The following is a 23,924-nucleotide window of genomic DNA, read 5'->3' on the forward strand; positions in this document are numbered from 1 at the left end:
TTGCATAAACTTGGTTTATAAGCTTCATAATGTGGTTTTGTGACATGACGCTCCTTTATGTTATTTGACGTATATGTATATAGTTATATATATATATCGTTATCATGATATAAAAAAAATCCATATCGTGATATATGATTTTTCCCATATCGCCCAGCACTCCCTAGAACTGTGATTTGTTTTTTTGAGTTTTTTTTGTTGGGTTACAGGAATTTTATGGGTCATTGTCTTGTAGCATGACCCACCTCGGCTTTCCCTTGGAGAAAAAAAGTGCATTTAAGTATATTTTTCAAAAGTATAATTAACACGGAAAAGTACATACTTTTAACATGAAACAATTAATACGTATTTAAATACATACTAAATACGTACTATTATAAATGCTCTAAATGACAATATTTATTTTACTCAAACATAAACCTATAAATCAGAGAAACTGATTCAGAAACTGAAGTGCTCTCTTCATTTTTTACACGCTGCATGATCTGTTTCTGACATTGATATAAAACAGTTCATGCACTGAAAAGAGCAGAGCTTCACGTAAAGTTTTGGTTTCATTCTTCAGCATCACTGATGACCAATGATTAGTTTATTTCACGTTACTCCTAAAATTAACTAATAAGAAAATTAGTTGTTGGTTGCATTTCAAGCTGTGCAAGGTTTACTTTTTTTCCGTCGTTACGATAGCAAAGACACATTGACACGCCCTAAATCAAGCTGCTCTTATAAATCACTAAAATAAGGCCTAAGTTTTATATAAAATAGCCTTTGTAACAGTTACAGTATTTTTCCAGCTCAGTTTTGTGAAGTCCAGTGTTGATTAACAGTTAGATTTATGGGTTTTATGACTGAGAGCCCATATTATCCCCCCCGTCTGATTACAATTAAACAAAGAATCTGGCAACCAACATCCAATTACAGCCCATAGATTTAAAACAGTGTGACGAGTACGGCTGTAAATTAAAGCAGATTAAACCGGTGTGTGTGTTTGTATAAGTGTGTGTGTGTGTGTGTATATAAGTGTGTGTATAAGTGTGTGTGTATGTGTATAAGTGTGTGTGTGTGTGTGTGTGTATATAAGTGTGTGTATAAGTGTGTGTGTGTGCAGTCAGAAGTAGCACGTACTGAACAGTATAGATCATTATCATAATAATAGTGTTTTTATTACACACACACACACACTCATGCAGGGTATAGAATATTAAACACAAATCACCTCCCGTCATCCATACAGAACGCAAAGCCGTAACTCACGGGACGGCGGCTCCTAGTGCCGGAGTTTAACACTCAGCGCTGAATATCAGCTGAACACTTTTAGATTTGGATGTTGATTGTGACAGTGGGAGGGGCAGTTAGCTGCAGGGCTCTAATCTATGGTTGTGGGCGGGTGAGGCAGCTGGCACCGTGTTTGGGTATTGTTTTGGTGCTAGAGTCATTGGCATCAGTGTACAGGAGAGCCTGAGCCAGCGCCAAAAATAAGAGCACAGCCAATCGAGGAGGACTCGTGCTGAGGTATAGCTGAGGTGCTGTCTTTTTAAAAAAAAAAAGTTTTTTTAATTTTTACTTTTAGAGTTTATGCTTTATTTTATTATTACAATTTGTATTGTTCTTACTTTGGCTTAGAAAAGCAAACTTACTGTTATTCGTAATCTTCATATTCTCACTTTCCGCTTCCTTCTTATTCTTCTTATTCTATCGTACAACATCGTAAAACTAATAGATCAGGAGAATCTCTCACTATCTTTAATAAACTCCTGAAGACGGAGCTCTTCAAAGAGCACTTACTCTCCTAACACCTCTAACTAACTACCTTCTACTACCAGATCAGGAGAATCTCTCACTATCTTTAATAAACTCCTGAAGACTGAGCTCTTCAAAGAGCACTTACTCTCCTAACACCTCTAACTAACTACCTTCTACTACCAGATCAGGAGAATCTCTCACTATCTTTAATAAACTCCTGAAGACAGAGCTCTTCAAAGAGCACTTACTCTCCTAACACCTCTAACTAACTACCTTCTACTACCAGATCAGGAGAATCTCTCACTATCTTTAATAAACTCCTGAAGACAGAGCTCTTCAAAGAGCACTTACTCTCCTAACACCTCTAACTAACTACCTTCTACTACCAGATCAGGAGAATCTCTCACTATCTTTAATAAACTCCTGAAGACAGAGCTCTTCAAAGAGCACTTACTCTCCTAACACCTCTAACTAACTACCTTCTACTACCAGATCAGGAGAATCTCTCACTATCTTTAATAAACTCCTGAAGACAGAGCTCTTCAAAGAGCACTTACTCTCCTAACACCTCTAACAAACTAACTACTTCTAACCTCATTTCCTTCTTCCCCTCCTTCACTCCTCTATCACATTATTTCCCTTCAACCTCCTTTAAGCCCTGTCTAAAAATGTTTTATCTTTAACTTCTATTACTTTTGTACTTGACTATTGTAAGTCGCTTTGGACAAAAGCGTCTGCCAAATGTAATGTAATGTAATGTAATGTAATGTAATGTAATGTAATGTAATGTAATGTAACTATACTGAGTTACGTTATTTGTGCTTTTTTTGGAGCACCAATAGGGAGTGGGAATGGTATATGTTTATTCTTCTCTACATCCAATCACCAATCAGATTCACTCTATCTGGATAAAGGAGAGATTTATCTGGATAGGGGTTTTACTGAACGATGAGAAGCCGGAATGAAAACCAGCTGAAATAAGTAAAAAGGAGTAACGAGGCTGTTTTTATTAAAATGTAAGGAGGAGAAAGTTCAGATAATTGTGTGAAAATGTAAAATAGTTACTCCAGTAAAGTATAAATAATAAACATTTCTATTAAAGTAACGTAGCGAAGAATATCTCTGACCAGAAGGGGTTAACATGGACTCCTTTGGGGAAGATTCCCTACAATACAGTGTGAGTAATAAGATTTTATTCTCTATATATATTTATTCTATATTTAGGGTTTGGTGGTCACAAAATACATTGTAAAATTGTTAAATAATCATGATACATATCTGTTAGTTGTGCACAGCAAGCCTGGATATGCTGAGAATTTACTCAAAAGATTTAAGGAAATTGGTTGCATTAAAAAATTAGCAATGTAAAAAGTAAATGTTTGATAAAAATGAGTTTATTAAAATTGCTTTGCACACTGATTTTACTTCATACTTCATGTTCAGGTGAATAAAACTGAATTAGTTCAAAAGTAATGTTAAGAAAACATTAAATGAAACAGAATGAACCATACCTAATTCTCAAATCTAGTTTTAGTCTTAATCTTGTTTTTAAAGTCTACAACATCGATTATGGATTATGTATGAGTTACACAAGTAGTTTACCTAAAGTAGTTGGAGGGAATGACTACACACTGACGGTGAGTGCCAATGACTAAAGGACACACCCAGTATGCAAATACACAGTGCCAGCAGTCTATAGCAAGGAACTTACCAGTGTAAATGCATTAACTATAATATAAGTTATTATGAGTTAATTGAACAGGGCCTAAATGAGTGCAATGGTTTTGTATATGTAATTTGTACATAATTAAACACAAAGGACACAAAAAGTCTTCAAATAATATTATATTATTGCTCATTGCCAGAATGAAACCGATACAATAAATTAAAACAATAATGCATAAACATTAAATACTTTCTCTTTCTTTTACATAAACATATATATATTTATATATATTTAATTCTGCATACATATAAAGCTTAGTACTGCTAGGATGCAGCTTGTCTGTCGTCTGCAGGTAGCCAGCGATTTCTGAGCATGCTCAGTGATGCCACAGTAGTACTGTATGTCTGAGAGTTCGTCTCAGCCTAACATACAATCAGTCTATCATCAAAATATATCCATTACAGAATAATTGAGGCAGTTTATAACACTTTAAAACCCTCTGAAATGGTTTTGAAAAGGTAGCATAAATATCATACAGCAATTACTTTACTTTAAAGTACAATACTGGTCAATTATTTTAGAACATTATAAAGCACAGTATGTAGCACTAGTAAGGAACAAGGGTGTCACCATGTTTTCCTTTTGTTTATTTACAGTAAGCTTAGATTTGCAGATTCCCACTAATGCTAGGCGCGGTTAGCGGCTAATGCCACCTGACAGCGCTGCACTGAGAAATGTTAAGCGTTCCTGTAAGCCAGGGTGATATTAGCTAGCGGTTTGTCTCACGTAGCTTGTTTTAACACGATAAACACACAGACTACAGTCTCATATACTTACCTCTGAACAGCGAAGGAGCTAGAGCTTACTGCAGTTAGCAGCTAGTGTTAATGCTGCTCCAGCAGTGCTAGCCAGGGTAAGCAGCAGGCTAAAGTCAGATATACTCGTCTCTGAAAGGCGAAAGAGCAAATGCTTAGTGCTGTTACGGACTATGCTGGACTAATGCTGCTCCAGCAGAGCTATCTGGGGTCAGCAGCAGGCTACAGTCAGATATACTCACCTCTGAACGGTGAAAGTGCTAGCGCTTAGCATGGTTAGCGGCTAATGCTAATACTGCTCCTGTATAACTCTGTACTTCAGCAGAGTGACTTTACTGCTCCTTAATACCTGACTGATAGAATTCATACATAAGGAGCACCGGATTATAAGGAGCTCTGATGATTTTTGGGAAAATTTAAGGATTTTAAGTGCAGCTTATAGTGCGAAAAATATCATAATAAGCAGAAATGGTACAAAATCCAGTGTACAAAATAGTGCGCTAAACTGACAGAGCCTTTAGGAAAAAACTATTGATTTTAGCAAATAATTAATTGGTTAACAGGTTGATTTTTTTTTTAAATGTCAATTTCCAAAGCCTTTCCAAAGTCACACTTTCATCATAATAACTAGAAAAAAAAAACACAGAAACACCGAGAACTCTGTTAAAACTATTAAAAATAGAAGTTCTTTCTTTTCTTTAAAGAAATTACAGATGAAGTCAGAGAGCGGTGAGTTCTGTTTCTACACCTTCAAATAAAGACTCTTAGAAACTGGAGAAAAAAAACTGCTACAGGAAGACGTCTGGCTGACCCACATGGAAACAGCAGCCTTAGCCTTTAGCTCAGATTAGCATGGTTAAGGACTGGAAGTCTTAGTTTCATCAGAGAAGAAAATAACATTTTTTGGTGATTTTTACTGGTAAAGTGAGGTAATAAAGTCATTAATACAAAATAGGGGGTGTTCTAAAACTTTTGACCGGTAGTGTACTTTTTTTACTTTGGAGACAATCTACTGCAAAATCCTTAAGAGTTCATTCATATTAACATTGTTTCTTTCGTTTTTTAGCCATGCGGTAATAAAATAAAATAAACATCCCAACTGCTGTGAATCCTTCATATGGAGGGTACCTCAAGATGACAGGTCTTTTTTACGAAAGTTCTACGTATTTTGTCCTTTGGTGTGACATGTGTCATTTACTCCATCGTCCCTTTCACAGAAAAGTAGGGAAGAGCACCAAAGTTCTGTCACACTTTGGACGCCGATGTCCTTTGGAGAGCAAAAAGGCTTGTGACGGCTCATAATCGCATGCATCTGCAAGACATGCAAGATGTCGTCCATTCCAAAATATAATTATATAATTACTTTGGTATCACCCAAGTGATTTCCGTCCATTCTGGTGAAATGATAAGACCATAAGACAGATCGTTAATAGGTCCTTGAAATAATAATACTACTACTAATAGTCCATTTAAAGCTTCTTTCCTGCGACTGGAGGCTTCAGCTTCACAGTGTCCACAGTCAAATCAAGTTTAACCCCTTTTCCGTCACGACACCTTGATGACCTCCATGCTTCCGGAGAAACTCGACTGCTTCCCAAGCTTCCCGATCTTCCCGAGCTTCCCAAACTCTTCGGTTCCACTAGCTGTACTTATGATTTCCTCAAATTCCATCTGGCAGCTCCGCCTCTTAAACTGTACCTCTGGAACCTGGGGTTTGTCCCAAGACATCTGCACACTGGAACTGGAAGAACTGCTCAACGCTGAGTAAGCCGAAGTACCACCGAGGTACGACCGCATGGTGCCACTGGAGGACATCATCTTTGAGGAAACATCTGGATCTGAACCAGAACAGAACCACGGGTGATCTTCTGTGGGCGTGACCGGTGTGGTGGCTTGCGTTGTGCTTCTGTGCTTGGTCCAGATGCCCGAGTTGTCCAGGGGCAAGCTTAGAAAAACCGATGCTTTGCGATTGGCGACGGAATCGCAAACACCTTGGCTTTGTTGACTTCGGTTTAGGTTGAGCGAAAGAGTTTTGGTGGATGACAACCTCTCGTGATAAGCTCTACCACTGTCTTGTCTCTCTACCTGGTGACTGAGCTTTGATTCTATCACCACAGGTGATGACCCAACGCACCATGACCCAACTGGTTGTCTTGGGTCATTGGCGTCGCTCTTTGGACTGTCCAGTTTGAAAAGTTTGGGGATGTTTTCTGAGTCCGATTGAGAGTTACCATGTTGATTTGAAGAGTAGACCGACTTGATGTCGAGGGAGAAGGAGCATTTGAGGCGGTTGCTGTGCAGAATTTGGTCTGTAGTCAGGTTAAGGCTGCTGAGGTCCTTCTGAAGTGAGGTTGGTGACTTGCGTGGGTCAAGACACCGTGGTGGCTTGGTTTTTACCACTGCAGTTTCTTGGGTTCTCTGGTAAGGGCGACTGTTCTCCATGTTCTGCTCCACTATGACCTTTGCGTCCTCCTCGAGATGGTCAGACCTCAGAGGACTGCAGGGTATGGACGTCTTCAGCTTTAAGTCTCGCTCAAACTCCAGCAGCTGTCCTAGGAAGTTGAAGTTGGGGGATATTGAGGGACGAAGGTCCTTCACAAACCTGTGGAGATAAAGAAAACCATGGTTAAAATTTAGATAATATGTTTACTGTATACAGGTTGATTTATGGTTGAGGTTTGGGTTTTGGGTTAATTCATGGTTTCAAGTTAGGGTTAAGGTTTAGGGTTATTTAATTGTTAACAGTTGGGTTAGGTTTTTGGGTTGATTCATGGTTGAGGTTTGGGTTTTTGGGTTGGTTTATGGTTAAGGTTTGGGTTTTAGGGTTGATTAATGGTTGAGGTTTGGGTTTTAGGGTTGATTAATGGTTGAGGTTTGGGTTTTTGGGTTGATTAATGGTTGAGGTTTGGGTTTTAGGGTTGATTAATGGTTGAGGTTTGGGTTTTAGGGTTGATTAATGGTTGAGATTTGGGTTTTTGGGTTGATTCATGGTTGAGGTTTGGGTTTTTGGGTTGATTCATGGTTGAGGTTTGGGTTTTAGGGTTGATTCATGGTTGAGGTTCGGTTAGGATTTAGAATGATTTAATTGTTGAGATTTGGGTTAGGTTTTTGGGTTGGTTTATGGTTAAGTTTTGGGTTTCTGGGTTGGTTCATGTTTGAGGTTATGGGTTGATGTAGAGAATCATGTACATTCAATTTAGGGTTAAGTCAAATTCAGAAGTCATTCAGTTGAATGTTAATTGGGCATATTTGAGGTATATATATATATATATATGGACCCTCCAAATAAAGCTAATAATAATAATAAAAATACCTGTAGGCATCATCCGATGACAAGCCCATGGTTTTCATGATGTAAGCGATGGCAATGGTTGCGGAGCGGGATATTCCTGCCAGACAGTGAACAATGACTCTACAGTTTGACACTTTGGCTTTGTCTGGAGACAGAAAAAAACAGGGAGAGGGAAAAAAGAGAGAGAACCAGTCAGAACCAGTGAAACCATTACAGCACCAGTAAAACATCAGGTTTAAATTATTCTCCCACCTCAAGTGCTGACAGCACACAGACCTCCCATACACTGCTTTCTGAATAAACCCTGAATACGTCTACTGTAATTCTGGCCTCCGTCATTACTGGAAGTACATTTAGTTAAAATCTAGTTTTTAACTTAAGAACTAACTTTTAGAGCTTTTTGTCCTAACTTCCATTTCACTGCCTTTGTCTTCTTATTTTAACTTATATTAGTTATGCATAATTTGTGTAACGCCAGACAGGTAGGAGAGACGCACGCCGAGTAAAAGGTAAAGGCGGGTTTATTAACAGAATTGTAAACAGAGTAACACAGCCAGAGAACAGGTTGAACAAGACTCACACTGGAAGCAGGAATCGTAATACAGGAGACAGTCCAAGAACCAAAGCCAGAGAGACAGTCCGATAATATAACAAATCCAATAAGGGCAAAGACAAAAGGCAAAATCCGTAATACAGGCAAAAAGATCATAACAAAAGGGCAGACAGAAAAGGGTTTGGAATAACGCTCAGTACGCAACATGAGTCGGCAATACCTCGCGAAGAACAGACGTTAACCGAACCCTATATATACAAAACATGGAATTACTATGAACCGGAACTTCTTAGAATACAGGTGACTCTGAACGGGGGAGCGTAACGCGATTGGGTGAGAGTGAGCGGCTGACGGTGACGTCATGGCCAGTGGGATTTTGGGAAATAGAGTTCGGGTGTGTGAGAGGAGATCCTAGAGACCTGACAATTTGTTTCCTTTTTGTAATGTTAATCTTAGGTTGATTGTTTTTATCTTGTTTTGTTCTCTTTTAATTCCTGTTTACTGTAAATGTTTGGCTAAACACTGAAAATGAGGTTCATCTTTATACAGTATGTATCCAAGTTAAAATAGGGGTTGATGAATTGATCAAGGATTGTTTATCTTAATTTTAGCTCACTGTTTTTGTCTTCTTTTTGTAACCTAATGTTATACTAGCCAAACATAATTTGTTTCTTTTTGTAATGTTAATCTTAAGTTTATTATTTCATTTGTTGTCCTTATTTTATTATTTCTCTTTTAATTCCTGTTTACTGTAAACACTCGGCTACACGCTAAACATTAGGGTCACCTTTAATATGTTCCCAAGTCAAAATAAGGGTTGGTAAATTGATTAATGCTTGTTTTTTTCTATTAAGGTTCATTATTTTCCTTTGTTGTTCTTATCATATTATTTTCTCTTTCAATTCTTGTTCACTGTAAATGCTCAGATGTACATTAAAAATTATGGTCATAATTAATATATTTTCAAGTCAAAATTAAAGGATTAATTAATTGATGAATTGGTTAAGGATTGTTTTCTTCTCTTAGATCTTAATTTTCAGTTCACTGTCCTTGTCTACTTATTTTAACTTATTTTAGTTATGCATAATTTGTTTTCTTTTTGTAATGTTAATCTTAGGTTGATTATCTTGTTTTTTTCTCTTTCAATCCCTAATCCAAATACTCAGCTATTCACTAAAAATTAGGGTCACCTTCAATATTTCAAAGTCCAATTTTTTCTTCTTATTTTAACTTTAACTTTTTGTAATATTAATCTTAGGTTAATTGTTTTTGTAATTGTTTTTTTACTTTTTACTGTAAATGCTTAGCCATAGATTAGAAATAAGGGTTACATTAATACAGTATGTGTCCAAAATGTGTCTTCATTTTTAGTTCACCCTCTTTGTCTTCTTGTTTTAACTTGATTTTATATTACTTTTGCACAATTGTTTCTTTCAGTTCCTGTTGACTGTGAATGCTGTGTCTTTAATTACAAATACAAGTTGATTAATTGACTAATTGAATGATTGATTAATGATTACATGAATCACTATTGTGGTCTGATTTGACACTGGGTCCTACCACAAGTTGCCCTATGAAAATCTTCTCGGATGCTACTTTTGGGTAGTGTACCTCCTGGTGAGAAACTGCTGTTTGCTATCATAGTTATTCCTGTAATTTCAGTAGATGATATTGCAATAGCTTTGCTGTATCAGTAACTTACCGATGAATTTGTTGGTTTTCTCCAGCCAGGGCAGCAGCTTTTCACAGTAGCTGTCGTTGACGGGAATGCGCAGGAAGTGGTTCTCGCTGATAAAGTCTGGTTTGGGGCAGGTGTTGCTGGCGTTCAGGACGTAGGTGATGCCGTTCTGAGCCATGAGCTCCTGTTGGAACAATCCCGTGGAAGGAGACAGAAATCAGTGCCAAAGATAACGTCATATTTTCTGGGAAATCAAAAACAACAACAAGCACGAAACAAAACTGATACTGTCTGGCTGGATGACACAGGACTGATTGGTAGATTGATAGGTGAAGACATGCCTCCTTTATCTCTTTCAGCGTCAACTACGCAACTGTGTCGAGACGATACAAATATGATGAAGAACGCCAGATTGCTGAGGCATTCCCTTTGTCAGTGACAGAATCTAAACCTGCCTGTTTTGACAGATGACAAAACCGCCGTTCAAAGCAATTTAACTTCACAACAGAGAAAAATGATTTTTACAGGGGCGTTTTTCACACCGTAGGTGATGCAGTAGAATTCTTACAACCCGAAAATGATTTACTGCTACACAAAAATAGCCTCAAGGTAAGAAGAAGGTATGTCAGACATGCAATTTGAATGCTAGCATGCTAACACTGTCAACCCCTGCTGAAAAATACAGTTTAAGATCAGTTTTTGCTGGGAGAGGGTTTGATAAATGGTCTAAGCTGGTCTTTAATGGTCGAGGTGGTTAAAAAGCTAATATCCTGATAAAACCAAACTAATTGCTGGTAAACTAGCTGGTTTTCCAGATTACAACCAACACTAAGTGTGTTACATTGGGTTTTGGTCATGTTGGTGTTGATGGTTGACCAGCTTGGTCTTGATTGGTTTGCTAGTTGCTCAGCTTGATCGTACTGGTCATGCTAGTCTTGTTGGTCTACCAGCTTGACTATTTTGGGTGATCAGCTAGGTAGGTTTAACTGGTCTTCCTGGTCATGATAGCTAACCAGCTTGGTCTTGCTGTTCATGCTAGTCTTACTGGTTGGTTTTACTTCATTTTACTGATCATGCTAGTCTTGCTGGTCAACCACCTTAATCTTGGTGGTCATGCTAGTTGACCAGCTAGGATTCACTCATCTTGCTGGTCAATCAGACTGGATTTACTGGCTTTGTTGTCTACAAGTTTGGTCTTACTGGTCACGCTAGACTTGCTGGTTGACCAGCTTGACTATTTGGGGTGATCAGCATGGTTTAACTGGGCTTTTTGGCCATGCTGGCTAACCATCTTGGTCTTGCTGTTCATCTAAGCCTTACTGGTTGACCAACGTGATCTTGGTTGTCATGCTAATCTGGTGTCCTTGGTCAACAAGCTTTGTCTTACTGGTCTTTTTGGTCAAGCTGGTCAACCAGTTTGATCTTAGTGGTCTTGTTGGTTGATCAGCTTGATTATTTTGTATGATCAGCTTAGTTTAACTGAATATTTTTGTCTTGCTGTTCAACCAGCTTGGTCTTGGTGGCTTTTCTATGTGATTAGCATGATTTTACTGGTCATGCTATTCTTGTTGGTCTTTCAGCTTGGTTTAACTGGTCTTCTTGGTCAAGCTGGTCAACAAGCTCAATTTTACTGACCAGTTTCCTCATGCTAGTCTTGTTGGATGCTCGACTGCTTGGTTTAAATGGTCCTCCATGGTTAAGCTTGGTCCAATCGTTTATCCAGTTCAGTCAGATTGATCATGCTTGTAGACCAGAACAAAGTAACAAATTCTAGCAGTAACTGACTGTAACACAACTCATTTGATCGGTCGTTTTACTGCACCTTGTTGAAGACGTCCTTCTGTGAGCCCAGGTACAGGTGGGGCAGGATGCAGGTGGGGCCAATGTTGGCCACAGGTAGGCAGGGCTGGGAGAAGCTGAGGGGCAGTATAGATCCCTGTTTACTCTCACACAGATCAGGGAAGCAGGAGGTGAAGGCGGCGAAGCCTCCTAAAGAATAGGACAAGATAAGAGAGAAAAGAAGAAGATACAGTAGAATTAGATATGGGTTCAAATCTTCAGCACAACAAACGTAAAACACATGATACTGTACTTGATAAAGACTCTTATTTCCAGGTTGTAGATGTTGAATAAGAGCTGGAGTTTAGGTTCTTCTCTCGCGCTGCTTCAGAAAAACAATGAAGGGGTTTTCCTAACATCCGTAAACCCATAACTCTCCATCCAGCTCCCTCAGGAGAACAGCTGACCTTCTGCAGCATCCTGTCTCACCACGTCATCCAGAACTGTCTCACCACGTCATCCAGAACTGTCTCACCACGCCATCTATCTATCGATCTATCTATCTGTCTGTTGGACGGCCTATCTATCTGTCTATTTGTCAGTTTGTCTGTCTATCTACTGTTTCTATCTGTTTATTGGTCCATCTCTCAGTCCATCTTTATGTCTGTCTGTCGGTCAATCTATATATCTGTCTGTTTATATGTCAGTTTGTCTTTCTGTCTATCTATCTGCTGTTTCTATCTGTCTATCTGTCAGCCCATCTATGTCCGTCTGTCTATTGGTCGGTCTATCTATCTGTCTATTTGTCAGTTTGTCTGTCTATCTACTGTTTCTATCTGTCAGTCTGTCGGTCTGTCAGTTCATCTATGTCTGTCTTTCGGTCCATCTATATGTCTGTCTGTCTGTCTATTGGTCAGTCTGTTGGTTGGTATATCGATCTGTCTATTTGTCAGATTGTCTGTCTTTCTGTTTATCGGCCAGTCTGTCCACCTATCTATCTATCTATCTATCTATCTATCTATCTATCTATCTATCTATCTATCTATCTATCTATCTATCTATCTATCTACAGCATCTATCTGCTGTCTGTTATTTTGTCTATTAGTCTCTCTATCTATCTACTCTTTCTATATTTTTATCGGTCGGTCGGTCGGTCAGTCCATCTATATGTCTGTCTATTTGTCAGTTTGTCTATCTATCTATCTGTCTGTCTACTGAACTTATCCTGTACAACAGAGGAAACTCTTACTCTTCTATCCTTTCCTGGAGTGGTCCTGATGAGTGCCAGTTTCATCATTATAACGTTTTTAATGGTCTTTGCAGTGACTGCACTTGAGAATACTTTCAAAGTTCATATTTTTTTTTTGTATTGACTGATCTTTATTTCTTCTTAAATTAACTTGTAATTAACTCTTGATGAGTTCAGCACAGCTGTTAACTGAAAGCCTGAATTTCAGGAGACTCTACCTCATAAAACTGAGAAAATCCAGCAGAGATGTTCAAAACTGGTCATCTAAGAATGTAAAATTGAAAACATATTCTGGCTTGTTTAACACTTTTATTGTTAATTAAATAATTCCATATGTTTATAATGTTGAGTTTAGTGTTAATGTACAATAAAGAATATTTTAAATTAATGATAAAACTCTGAATATAAGGAGGGAGGGTGATTTTAGGTGATTTTTGGGTGATTTAAGGTGGTGTAGTGTTTGGTAGGCGGGTTGAGCAGGAATAGTAAGTGTGGGGTTATAAAAGGGCATCTGTGTCTCTTTAAGAGGAGATCGGGTGTCAGGCTCTGCTTCCTGCATGACATCATCTCCTCTCCCAGAGAACAGCATCACACTGCGGGAATGTAGGCCAACACACACACACACACACACACACACACACGGTCTAATGTTAAACAGTAGGTCTGCTTCACGGTATAACTTATTACATAGAGTAAAGAGCTGTCAAAAGTTTGAACAGCTTAAATTCAGTGTTTCTGTATCTAAACTATTAATAAAAACATATGAAATTATGTTATAAACAAAAAAGTATCAAATAAACCAGAATATGTTTTATATTCCATATGAATACAGTGTGTATAATATTTCACACTTCTAAACAGTAGATAATTCAGCCTGTAATTTATTTGTCAGAGGATGTCTGAGAAATACACGTACATGATCGTTCTGGACGGGAATAAAAGGATAGAGGATAGAGGATAAAAACCAAAAACGCCCATAAAAGATAAAATTACCCCCCCCCACAGAGAACCCCCTGAGAAACTAATCCCATCCAGAGGGGTTTAATTGATAAGAAATTAAGATCAAAAGAATATTAAGAAGATTAATAATACAACAAAAACTGTTCAAATTAAGCTAATACTAACGTTTACATAGAATAATAAAAGTATTAATAAGTAAATATATGTAAAAATATATAAGAATAAACATAATAATAAAAGAAAGAAAATTTACAAAGCAACAATACAAAACTATTAAAAAAATAAAATAATTAATGCAAAGGACTAAATACGAACTAAAAGTTAAAAATAAATAAGACTAAGTAAAACAGGTACAAACTATCTGAAGGTGGATAAATATTAAAAGTTTAAAATGATTTAGTGACACAGTGAGCTGAGTTTTAGGTTTTCCTGTAGGGAAATTCAGGTTGATATAATATTAGGATAGTAATATTAAATATTATATTGTGTGTTTTACAGACAGAAAACAGCCTCCATATGTTTTTCCATAACTGGAACATAGTTCAGGTCTGAAGGGTTAAAGTTACTACATGATCCGGTTCATTACTGCAGCACTTTCTCAGCCTACGTCTGAGTATTTTTGGATCTTACAGCCCCCTCCCACATTACCTCACACACTCACACACACACACACACACACACACACTGCTGTAACTACCTCATTATTACCACGTCATGGACCAAAAAACAGGGTTACAGACAGAAAATGAGAGTTCTGAGTGTTGCAATAGCAGCTATTCTTCCTGAGGTCCAACTAACATCTCATACATAACACATATAAATCACACGTCATAGTTAAAAATGCACATAACAAAAAAAAAGAAAAAAAGTTCTATACAAATAAACAACATATAGTTGCACGTATATACTAGATGTACACAAATTCATACACAATGCATACACACAATAATGATAATAGGATTAAGCTTGTATGACTGATAATTACTACTATTTTAAATCCATTATTCTGCATGTGGACAGATACAGATATTCATATATCGTCCATGTCCTTTAGATCCAGTTTTTCTATTAGTATTTTATAGCATGTTTTGCTATTAGTGTTGAGTAGTGGAGCAGATAAGCAGTTCCACTCTTTAATGGCTCTGTAAGTCACTGTTTTACACATGCAATTGTAATTACTTTTAGCTCTTGGTGGTTTAAAGTCATTTTTTGTGTATTTGTTGAGTATCTGGTAGTATTAGTTTCTTCAACCTTCAGCCACTTTAGCGCTTTGTGCATTTTACTTATTTATGTTTGTTCTGTATGGACACCATAAAGCAGGGGTGTCCAAACTACGGCCCGCGGGACATTTGCGGCCTGTTTCCTTTTTTGGAGCGTCCCGCGAGGTATTTTAGAAATAGAATGAAAGTTGGCCCGCTGTTAAGCAGGTTTTTATAATGTGAGATTCAAAGTTTGAACGCTAGGCGTCAGAAACGTGCCAAAGAGTCTAAAAGTGGAGAGAGTGCGCATTTCTTGTGCAGAAAAACGTGCCAAAGAGTCTAAAAGCGGAGAGAGTGCGCATTTCTAGCGCAGAAAAACAGGCAAAAAAGTCTAAAAGTGGAGAGAGTGCGCATTTCTAGCGCAGAAAAACGGGCCAAAGAGTCTAAAAGCGGAGAGAGTGCGCATTTCTAGCGCAGAAAAACGGGCCAAAGAGTCTAAAAGCGGAGAGAGTGCGCATTTCTAGCGCAGAAAAACAGGCAAAAAAGTCTAAAAGCGGAGAGAGTGCGCATTTCTAGCGCAGAAAAACGGGCCAAAGAGTCTAAAAGCGGAGAGAGTGCGCATTTCTAGCGCAGAAAAACGGGCCAAAGAGTCTAAAAGCGGAGAGAGTGCGCATTTCTAGCTCAGAAAAACAGGCAAAAGAGTCTAAAAGCGGAGAGAGTGCGCATTTCTAGCGCAGAAAAATGGGGTCAAAGAGTCTAAAAGCGGAGAGAGTGCGCATTTCTAGCGCAGAAAAACAGGCAAAAGAGTCTAAAAGCGGAGAGGGTGCGCATTTCTAGCACAGAAAAACGGGCCAAAGAGTCTAAAAGCGGAGAGAGTGCGCATTTCTAGCGCAGAAAAACGGGGCAAAGAGTCTAAAAGCGGAGAGAGTGCGCATTTCTAGCTCAGAAAAACAGGCAAAAGAGTCTAAAAGCGGAGAGAGTGCGCATTTCTAGCACAGAAAAACGGGCCAAAGAGTCTAAAAGCGGAGAGAGTGCGCATTTCTAGCTCAGAAAAACAGGCAAAAGAGTCTAAAAGCGGAGAGAGTGCGCATTTCTAGCACAGAAAAACGGGCCAAAGAGTCTAAAAGCGGAGAGAGTGCGCATTTCTAGCGCAGAAAAACGGGCCGAAAAGTCTAAAAGTTGTCTTAATTAAGGAGTTTTATATTAAGAGACATCATGAAATTAAAATCAATTTGAAAAATCTTAGTTTACACAACACTGTCAAAGATAAAGATAGTAAGTGAAGTAAAACGGTGTGTAAATGAAGTAATCAGGAAAATGTATTATTTAAAGTGGTATATTTCATTATTTGTTTTATTACAGAGTCTGTGGCCCCTGACTTCAAATATATTTCTCCTTCTGGCCCCCAACAAAAAAAGTTTGGACACCCCTGCCATAAAGCCATTCTTGCTGCCTTATTCTGTATTATCTGTAATTCTGTTCTAGGCCTGTTCTAGGCGTGTTCTAGACGTGTTCTAGGCCTGTTCTAGGCGTGTTCTAGACGTGTTCTAGACGTGTTCTAGACGTGTTCTAGGCCTGTTCTAGGCGTGTTCTAGACGTGTTCTAGGCCTGTTCTAGGCGTGTTCTAGACGTGTTCTAGGCCTGTTCTAGACGTGTTCTAGGCGTGCTGATCTCTAAGAAGGAAGATGTGTGTTTCCTGATTTAGCCGCTGCTCTGCGATCAGGCTAATCTGTAGCTGTTAGCTCAGTTTCCAAGTAAGGCTGGAAGCAGCAGCAGTGATGACCTCACCTCGGATTACAAGCTCAGGCTTGGCTTGATCTCCTGATCAGACACCTCACACTTACACAACCTAAACACACACACACACACACCAAACACACTGTACAGTCACTGCAATAACAAACCCCAAAATCTGGTTTAAAGAGCAGCAGATCTTCTGAATATATCTACACTGATGTGGTGTGGTGTTCTGGAAATGAGGTGTGTTCAGGTACATTTCTGGAGTTTTGCTTCCTAGACAGACACTAACAGTCAGATGTTCATCGCTATCTCTGCAACTTTTACATCAACAATAAACAGAATAGTAAATAAAATAACATTGCTGTTCCCGTAAATGAGCTGCTGGAGCTCCTTCACAGCGTCAACCAGCAGCTCAGTTTCCTCTGCTGAGAAGAGTTTGTTGGACACGTCCAGGTAGCTGCACCGTTACAATAGCAATCCACCAAAGACAGAGCTCACCTGATCTACTCTTAAAGGGAATGATAAACAAGAGACGCTCTGATTGGTTTATTTCATGTTGGGTCCAAATGAGCCAAGCAAGGTGTACTTTTCCTGTCGTTACGATAGCAAAGACACACTGAAACGCCCTAAATTAAGCTGCACTGTGCACAATTTCATGGCTCGCCTATAGGTCGATAAAACAGGGCTCTGTACATTAAAAAAAGCATTTATTGATCTGTTTGTTTCTTATGCAAGCTTTGTGTAGTCTGTAAAACTTTTAACATTGAAGTTATACAATAAAAATATAGCCAGAATAGCAGCCTGGTTTGAAATATATTGTTTTGTATGTCAGCATATTAAAATGTCCATCTATTCAGCCGATAGTGGTTTGCCCCACTATGTTGGGGTGAGTGTGACGTTGGGGTAAATGTAATGTTGGGGTGAATGGGAGGTGGTGTTTAGACAGGTGTTTGGTAAAGAAACAGAAGAGAAAGCTGGAAACAGGAGAAGAAGGAGGAGGAGAAGAATCAGCCAACAGAGCCTGAAAGAACAGATGAGCTCAGAGCCATGAGGAAAGAGTGGGTAAACAGATACATGTGACTGAGAGAGAGAGAAAGAGAGAGAGAGAAAGAGAGAGAGAGAGAGAGAGAGAGAGAGAGAAGGAGAGAGAGAAAGAGAGAGAGAGAGAAGGAGAGAGAGAGAAGGAGAGAGAGAGAAAGAGAGAGAGAAGGAGAGAGAGAGAGAAAGAGAGAGAGAGAGAAGGAGAGAGAGAAAGAGAGAGAGAGAGAAGGAGAGAGAGAGAAGGAGAGAGAGAGAGAAAGAGAGAGAGAGAGAGAGAGAGAGAGAAGGAGAGAGAGAAAGAGAGAGAGAGAAGGAGAGAGAGAGAAGGAGAGAGAGAGAAAGAGAGAGAGAAGGAGAGAGAGAAAGAGAGAGAGAGAGAAGGAGAGAGAGAGAGAAGGAGAGAGAGAGAGAAAGAGAGAGAGAGGAAGAGAGAGAGAGAGAAAGAGAGAGAGAGAAGGAGAGAGAGAGAGAAGGAGAGAGAGAGAGAAAGAGAGAGAGAGGAAGAGAGAGAGAGGAAGAGAGAGAGAGAGAAGGAGAGAGAGAAAGAGAGAGAGAGAGGAGAGAGAGAGAGAAGGAGAGAGAGAAAGAGATCAGCGTGAAGCTTATCGTGTAGCAAACTCTCATTTATTTGTTAAGTGATTTATCTACCCATCCACTGTGTCCACCATTTGTCTGTCCATTCGTTCATTCATCCATCTATCTATTTATTCATTCATTCATTAATTCATTCATCCATCCACTCTATCCACCATTCATTTGTCCATTCTTTCATCCATCTATTTATTCATTCATTCATTCATTCATTTATTTACCCAGCCACTCTATCCACAATTCATCTACTCATCCACTCTATTAACCATTCATCTGTCCATTCATTCACCCATCCATTCATTCATCTACTCATCCACTCTATTAACCATTCATCTGTCCATTCATTAATTTACCAATCTGCTCTATTTACCTTTCATATGTCTATTCATTCAATCTGCTTTATTCATCCATTTATTTATTCATTCGTTCATCCATCAGTCCGTTTAATCCACATTTCATTCATTCATCTACCCATCCACTCTATTCAACATTTTTCTGTTCATTTATTCTTTCATACACTGAGTGTTCCATATTGTTACATAATAAGCAATGTATTTTATTTGTTTCATGCATTTTTTTGTATAACGGCTAATGTTTTTTGCTACATTATATATTTTTTTATGTTACATTATTTATTTATTACATTATTACTCATTATTACTTGTGTGGACAGAACAGATGAAAGGTTACAGATATATATATATATATATTAAATTCTATTAAATACCAAATAAAACATTAACATGTATTTCAGTGCAATAGAATACTCTAGAACAGCATGCGTGTGTGTGTGTTATTGGTGTGTGTGTTATTGGTGTGTGTGTGTGCAGGTGTGTTTGGGATGAGGTCAGTGAGTGAGGTAATGGTGCGGTAAAGATTATCAGTCAGTAAATCAGACCTGTATCACAATCCCACACTCCTCCACTCTCATTACTCACCCATAACATCATCACATCTCCTCTCACGCACATCTACACCTTACCTAACCACCAGCTGAGCTTATACACTATATATTACACCTGGCCACGCTCATCGCTATCTTACACCCCACCAAAACAGTCTGTTATAACACTATACACCTGTCTGGTTTAAACAGCAGCAGAGCTTCTGAATATATCTACACTGATGGGCGTGGTGTTCTGGAAATGAGGTGTGTTCAGGTACATTTCTGGAGTTTTGCTGTCTTGGCAGCAAAAAAGACTAGTCAGATGTTCATCGCTATCTTGGCAACATCAATAGTTAATCAATAAACAGAATAGTGAATAAAATAACATTGCTGTTCCCGTAAATGAGCTGCTGGAGCTCCTTCACAGCGTAAACCAGCAGCTCAGTTTCCTCTGCTGAGAAGAGTTTGTTGAACACGTCCAGGTAGCTGCACCGTTACAATAGCAATCCACCAAAGTCAGAGCTCACCTGATCTACTCTTAAAGAGAATGATGAGCAAGAGACGCTCTGATTGGTTTATTATTTCACGTTACGCACAAAATTAACCACATCCATGATTAATTAAGAGAATTAGTACATAACTTTTGCTTTGCGTTTCTGGAGTGTTTTTTTATTTGCTTGTACTTTTCCCGTCGTTACGATAGCAAAGACACACCGACACGACCTAAATCAAGCTGTAGCATGCACGGTTGACAGCTTTTACAACCTATACTAACAGTATAAACAGCTTTAAACACAAAACCCCACACACTCGATGCCTGGAAGGAAGGAAGTGTGTGTAGCGCACTTTAAACACACACACACACACACACACAAATTAAATACACACACACACACACAGATTAAACACACACTGAACTGGGTTTACCTGAACCTTTAACCAGAGCTTATTACCAAAAATCAATATATAATGTAATTTACACTGATTTGATAGCCAGTATCTGCATTTTACTGAAATATATGCAAAATGCATCTAAAACTAATAAAATATTACAAAATATGTATTTGAAAATCTTATATTTAATGCCTATTCTTATTGTACCAGACCTGCTATTTGTGTTTAATTGTATATATTGCACATTAAAATAGAGTGAGAGTGTTGCACTGTATGTTTTTATATATATTATAATCATAGATCTCAAGTAGAGTGCTTTAGTTCAACATACTCAATTTTTAGTTAGTATTTAGTATAGTATTTACTTTTGTCTTAAAGAGGTCATATTATACCTCTTTCAACAAGTTAGAATAGAATAGAATAGAATAGGTCTATGTTCTATACAAAACATGTTCATAAAGTTCTTTCACACAAAATCACTCTCATATAAAGCTTGTGCTACACTAAATGGCAAAAGACAAACAATCTTGTTCATGCTTTACTGTGATAAAACAGTAGGTACAGATCCCTACCTCAGAAGAAGTCTGCTGCCTAGTCTGAGTACTGTGTAGTTTGTGATGGCTACCTAAATTACTCCAAAAGGGCATTTTTAAATACTTTTTTCTTTTTTTAGGGGCAAATACTTTTTCACACAGGGCTAGATTGTTTTTAATATCTATTTTTCTTTAATAAATAAAATTAGCATTTAAAAAGTACTTTTTATATATTTACTCAGGTTATCTTTGTCTGATATTAAAGTTTGTTAAATTATCAAAAAAAAAATGTTAGTGTGACAAAACAAAAAGCAAAAACAAAACAAATCTGTTGGGGGGCAAAGACGTTTTCATGCCACTGTATATATTTATACATATATGTGTGTTAATACAAATATATTGCAGTAGTATTTAAGTCATTGCTTAGCAGCAATCTACAACAAACCATAGCTAAACTGTCTTTTAATGAATAAAATTTGCATTTAAAAAGTGTTTTTTATATATTTACTTAGATTATCTTTGTCTGACATTAAAGTTTGATTGATTATCAAAAAAAAATATATCATTGTGACAAAACCAAAAGCAAAAAACAAATTAAAAATGTAGGGTGCAAAAACGTTTTCATGCCACTGTATATATTTATACATATATATGTGTTAATACAAATATAGGGCACTAGTATTTAAGTCATTGCTTAGCAGCGATCTACAACAAACCAGAGCTAAATATGACCACCGGGGGGGTGGTAGGGTAGATGCCAGCTCGGGCAAGTAAAGGCAGATTCAGGCGGCGGGTAATGATACCATGCCATCTCTGCCACGCCAGGAATCATCAGCCCGCCGCTTCTGGCAACTGTTCAGTATTAACTGCATGAAATATATAAATATATAAAAAATAAATCAAATCTAAATGAAGTTCAGACTGAGAAAACTCTACACTTTAATACTATTGCCTGGGGATGTTTTGGTAATGCAATTTGGCTCATTTTACTACAGAAAATCTGTAAAATATATGGCAAGATACGGTGACACACACAATATATGCCTCCTTTTGACTCACTGTACATATAAATGCATGTATGGCTTTAACTATTTTATAAAACTTGTTCTGTAAACTTGTTCTGCACAACTGTTAATGACTGAAATGGGAGTAGCTACTTGATTTACGTACTGCCATCACCTCCACAGAAACATACATACATTTACATGGCATTAAGTACTTGTAGAACTGGATATAAAAACTTATTAATGTGTAGGTGTAATTTATTTTTAATGCAGCTGAAATGCGGCAAAATATATTTACGAATGGATCAATAGAAATGCGTCTAAATATATTAACAAATGGACCAATAGAAATGTGTCAAAATATATTTACAAATGGATCAACAGAAATGCTCCAAAATATATTTACGAATGGATCAACAGAAATGCTCCAAAATATATTTACGAATGGATCAATAGAAATGCGTCAAAATATATTTACAAATGGATCAAAAGAAATGCTCCAAAATATATTTACGAATGGACCAACAGAAATGCGTTAAAATATATTCTTAAATGGACCAATATTACATTGAATACATTGAATAATTACATTTTCTTTGGAAAATGAACCTAAAATCTGTACTTGTATTTTATATTTTAATATTGGTAAAAAACTATATTTTGTACTACTTTACTTTAAGACAGGGCATCCTAACAATGCGGTTAAACAAGGAATTAATCTGCTAATACTGGCGCCCAGCGAGCCGGGCTTTAATCCAGCCCAGAGGCCGCTAATGCTAACCGCTAATGCTAACAACTCAACACATCCCATAATCGAACCCTGCAGCTCCACAGGCCTATAAAACACATCCCTATCATATATACTACACTCATATTAAATATACTATATTTATACAGCTTACAGAACAATGTACTGCTCTGTATATAAACACTACTAACAGAATAATGACATGCACTGCAACCAGCAATAACTCATTCACTCAGTAACATGTTCACTCACTCACTCCATAACTCATTCATTTGTTCATTCACTTAATCTTTCACTCAGTATCTCACTCACTCACTCACTCACTCACTCCATAATAATTCACTCAAAAACTCATTCACTCAGTGGATGATTCACTTGTTCACTCACTCAATCGTTCAATCGTTCACTCAGTAACTCATTCACTCACTCAATAATTCATTCACTTGTTCACTCACTCATTCACTTAGTAGCTCTTACACTTGTTTACGCACTCACTCACTTGTTCACTTATTCAATCACTCACATACTCCGTAACTCATTCACTCGTTCACTCACTCATTAGTAAATTCACTTATTCATTTACTAATCTACTTCCTCAATCACTCATGTATTAGCTCACTTGGTCACTTGTCCACTTATTCCTTCACATCCTCCATCACTCACTTATTTACTCATTATTGACTAATTTATTTACATGTTCACTCATTCATTCACTCACTCAATTAATGTATCTACTCATTCACATCCTCTTGTCATTCACTCACTCAATTACTCAGTCACTCGTTCACTCATTCATTCATTATTGTATTGACTCCCTCCCTCACTTATGCATGTACTCCATCACTCATTCTCTTCTTTACTAATTTATTCACTAATTGTTCACCTACTCACTCACTCATCCGCTCACAATCATTTATTCAGTCATTCACATTCGCTCGTTTATTCATTAATTAATGCATTGACTCACTCCTTCACTTATTTACTCAATCCCACACTCACTCTCTTCTTTACTAATTTATTGATCAATTTATTCACTAATTGTTCACCTACTCACTCACTCACCCTTTCACTCACACTTTCACTCATTCACTCACTCGTGCATTCACATGCACTGGTGCTCACCTCGGAGGTCTCGTCCCTCTTTAATGCGCCGGACGCGGATCTTCAGCTTCATCTCGCTCTCGTGCATCTCTGACCACAGCGGGGGGGCGATCACCACGTCCACCGGCATCCGGACCAGCAGCAGCCGTCCAATCAGAGTCCGGTTAGTGCAGATCAGATCAGTGCAGTGGATAGACCATTCACTGTCCCCTCACAACGTCCTCACAATGTCCTCACAACGTCCAGCTGCAAGTATGCAGAGAAACTTTGACTCAGTCCAGGTTGAAGTGGTTCTACTGGGGGTTCCTGTGGTTCCTCTAAAGGTTCCTGGAGGTCCGACCACAGCAGGAATGTCCCTATATGTCCCGGTCTGTCCGTCTCAGTGTCCAGTGTCTGTCTGGTGGATCTGCTCTCCTCACTGTCCTCTTCTAAACTGAGTTGAACTGTGAGCT

General features: G+C 38.1%; 1 protein-coding gene across 1 annotated transcript; it reads right to left on the bottom strand.

Annotated features, from left to right (window-relative positions):
* Positions 1-4,753: 4,753 nt before the first annotated feature.
* On the bottom strand, positions 4,754-23,924 carry dusp8b (dual specificity phosphatase 8b). Its single transcript, XM_022685703.2, has 5 exons — positions 23,494-23,924; positions 11,570-11,736; positions 9,772-9,931; positions 7,538-7,661; positions 4,754-6,826 (listed from the first exon to the last, which is right to left on the bottom strand). The coding sequence occupies exons 1-5, from the start codon at positions 23,600-23,602 to the stop codon at positions 5,770-5,772; spliced, it is 1,617 nt and encodes a 538-aa protein (XP_022541424.2). The 5' UTR covers positions 23,603-23,924; the 3' UTR covers positions 4,754-5,769.

This window comes from Astyanax mexicanus, chromosome 9 (genome assembly GCF_023375975.1).
Source record: "Astyanax mexicanus isolate ESR-SI-001 chromosome 9, AstMex3_surface, whole genome shotgun sequence".
Taxonomy (NCBI): Eukaryota; Metazoa; Chordata; class Actinopteri; order Characiformes; family Acestrorhamphidae; genus Astyanax; species Astyanax mexicanus.

What these genes read in the sequence shown, in the direction of transcription:
- dusp8b (XM_022685703.2), bottom strand. Translation starts at nt 23,602, where the DNA reads ATGCCGGTGGACGTGGTGATCGCCCCCCCGCTGTGGTCAGAGATGCAC. An exon ending in AGAGGGACGAGACCTCCGAG is followed by an intron (nt 11,737 to 23,493) that starts GTGAGCACCAGT and finishes CCTATTCTTTAG; the next exon opens with GAGGCTTCGCCGCCTTCACC. An exon ending in GAAAACCAACAAATTCATCG is followed by an intron (nt 7,662 to 9,771) that starts GTAAGTTACTGA and finishes TTCTGTCTCCAG; the next exon opens with ACAAAGCCAAAGTGTCAAAC.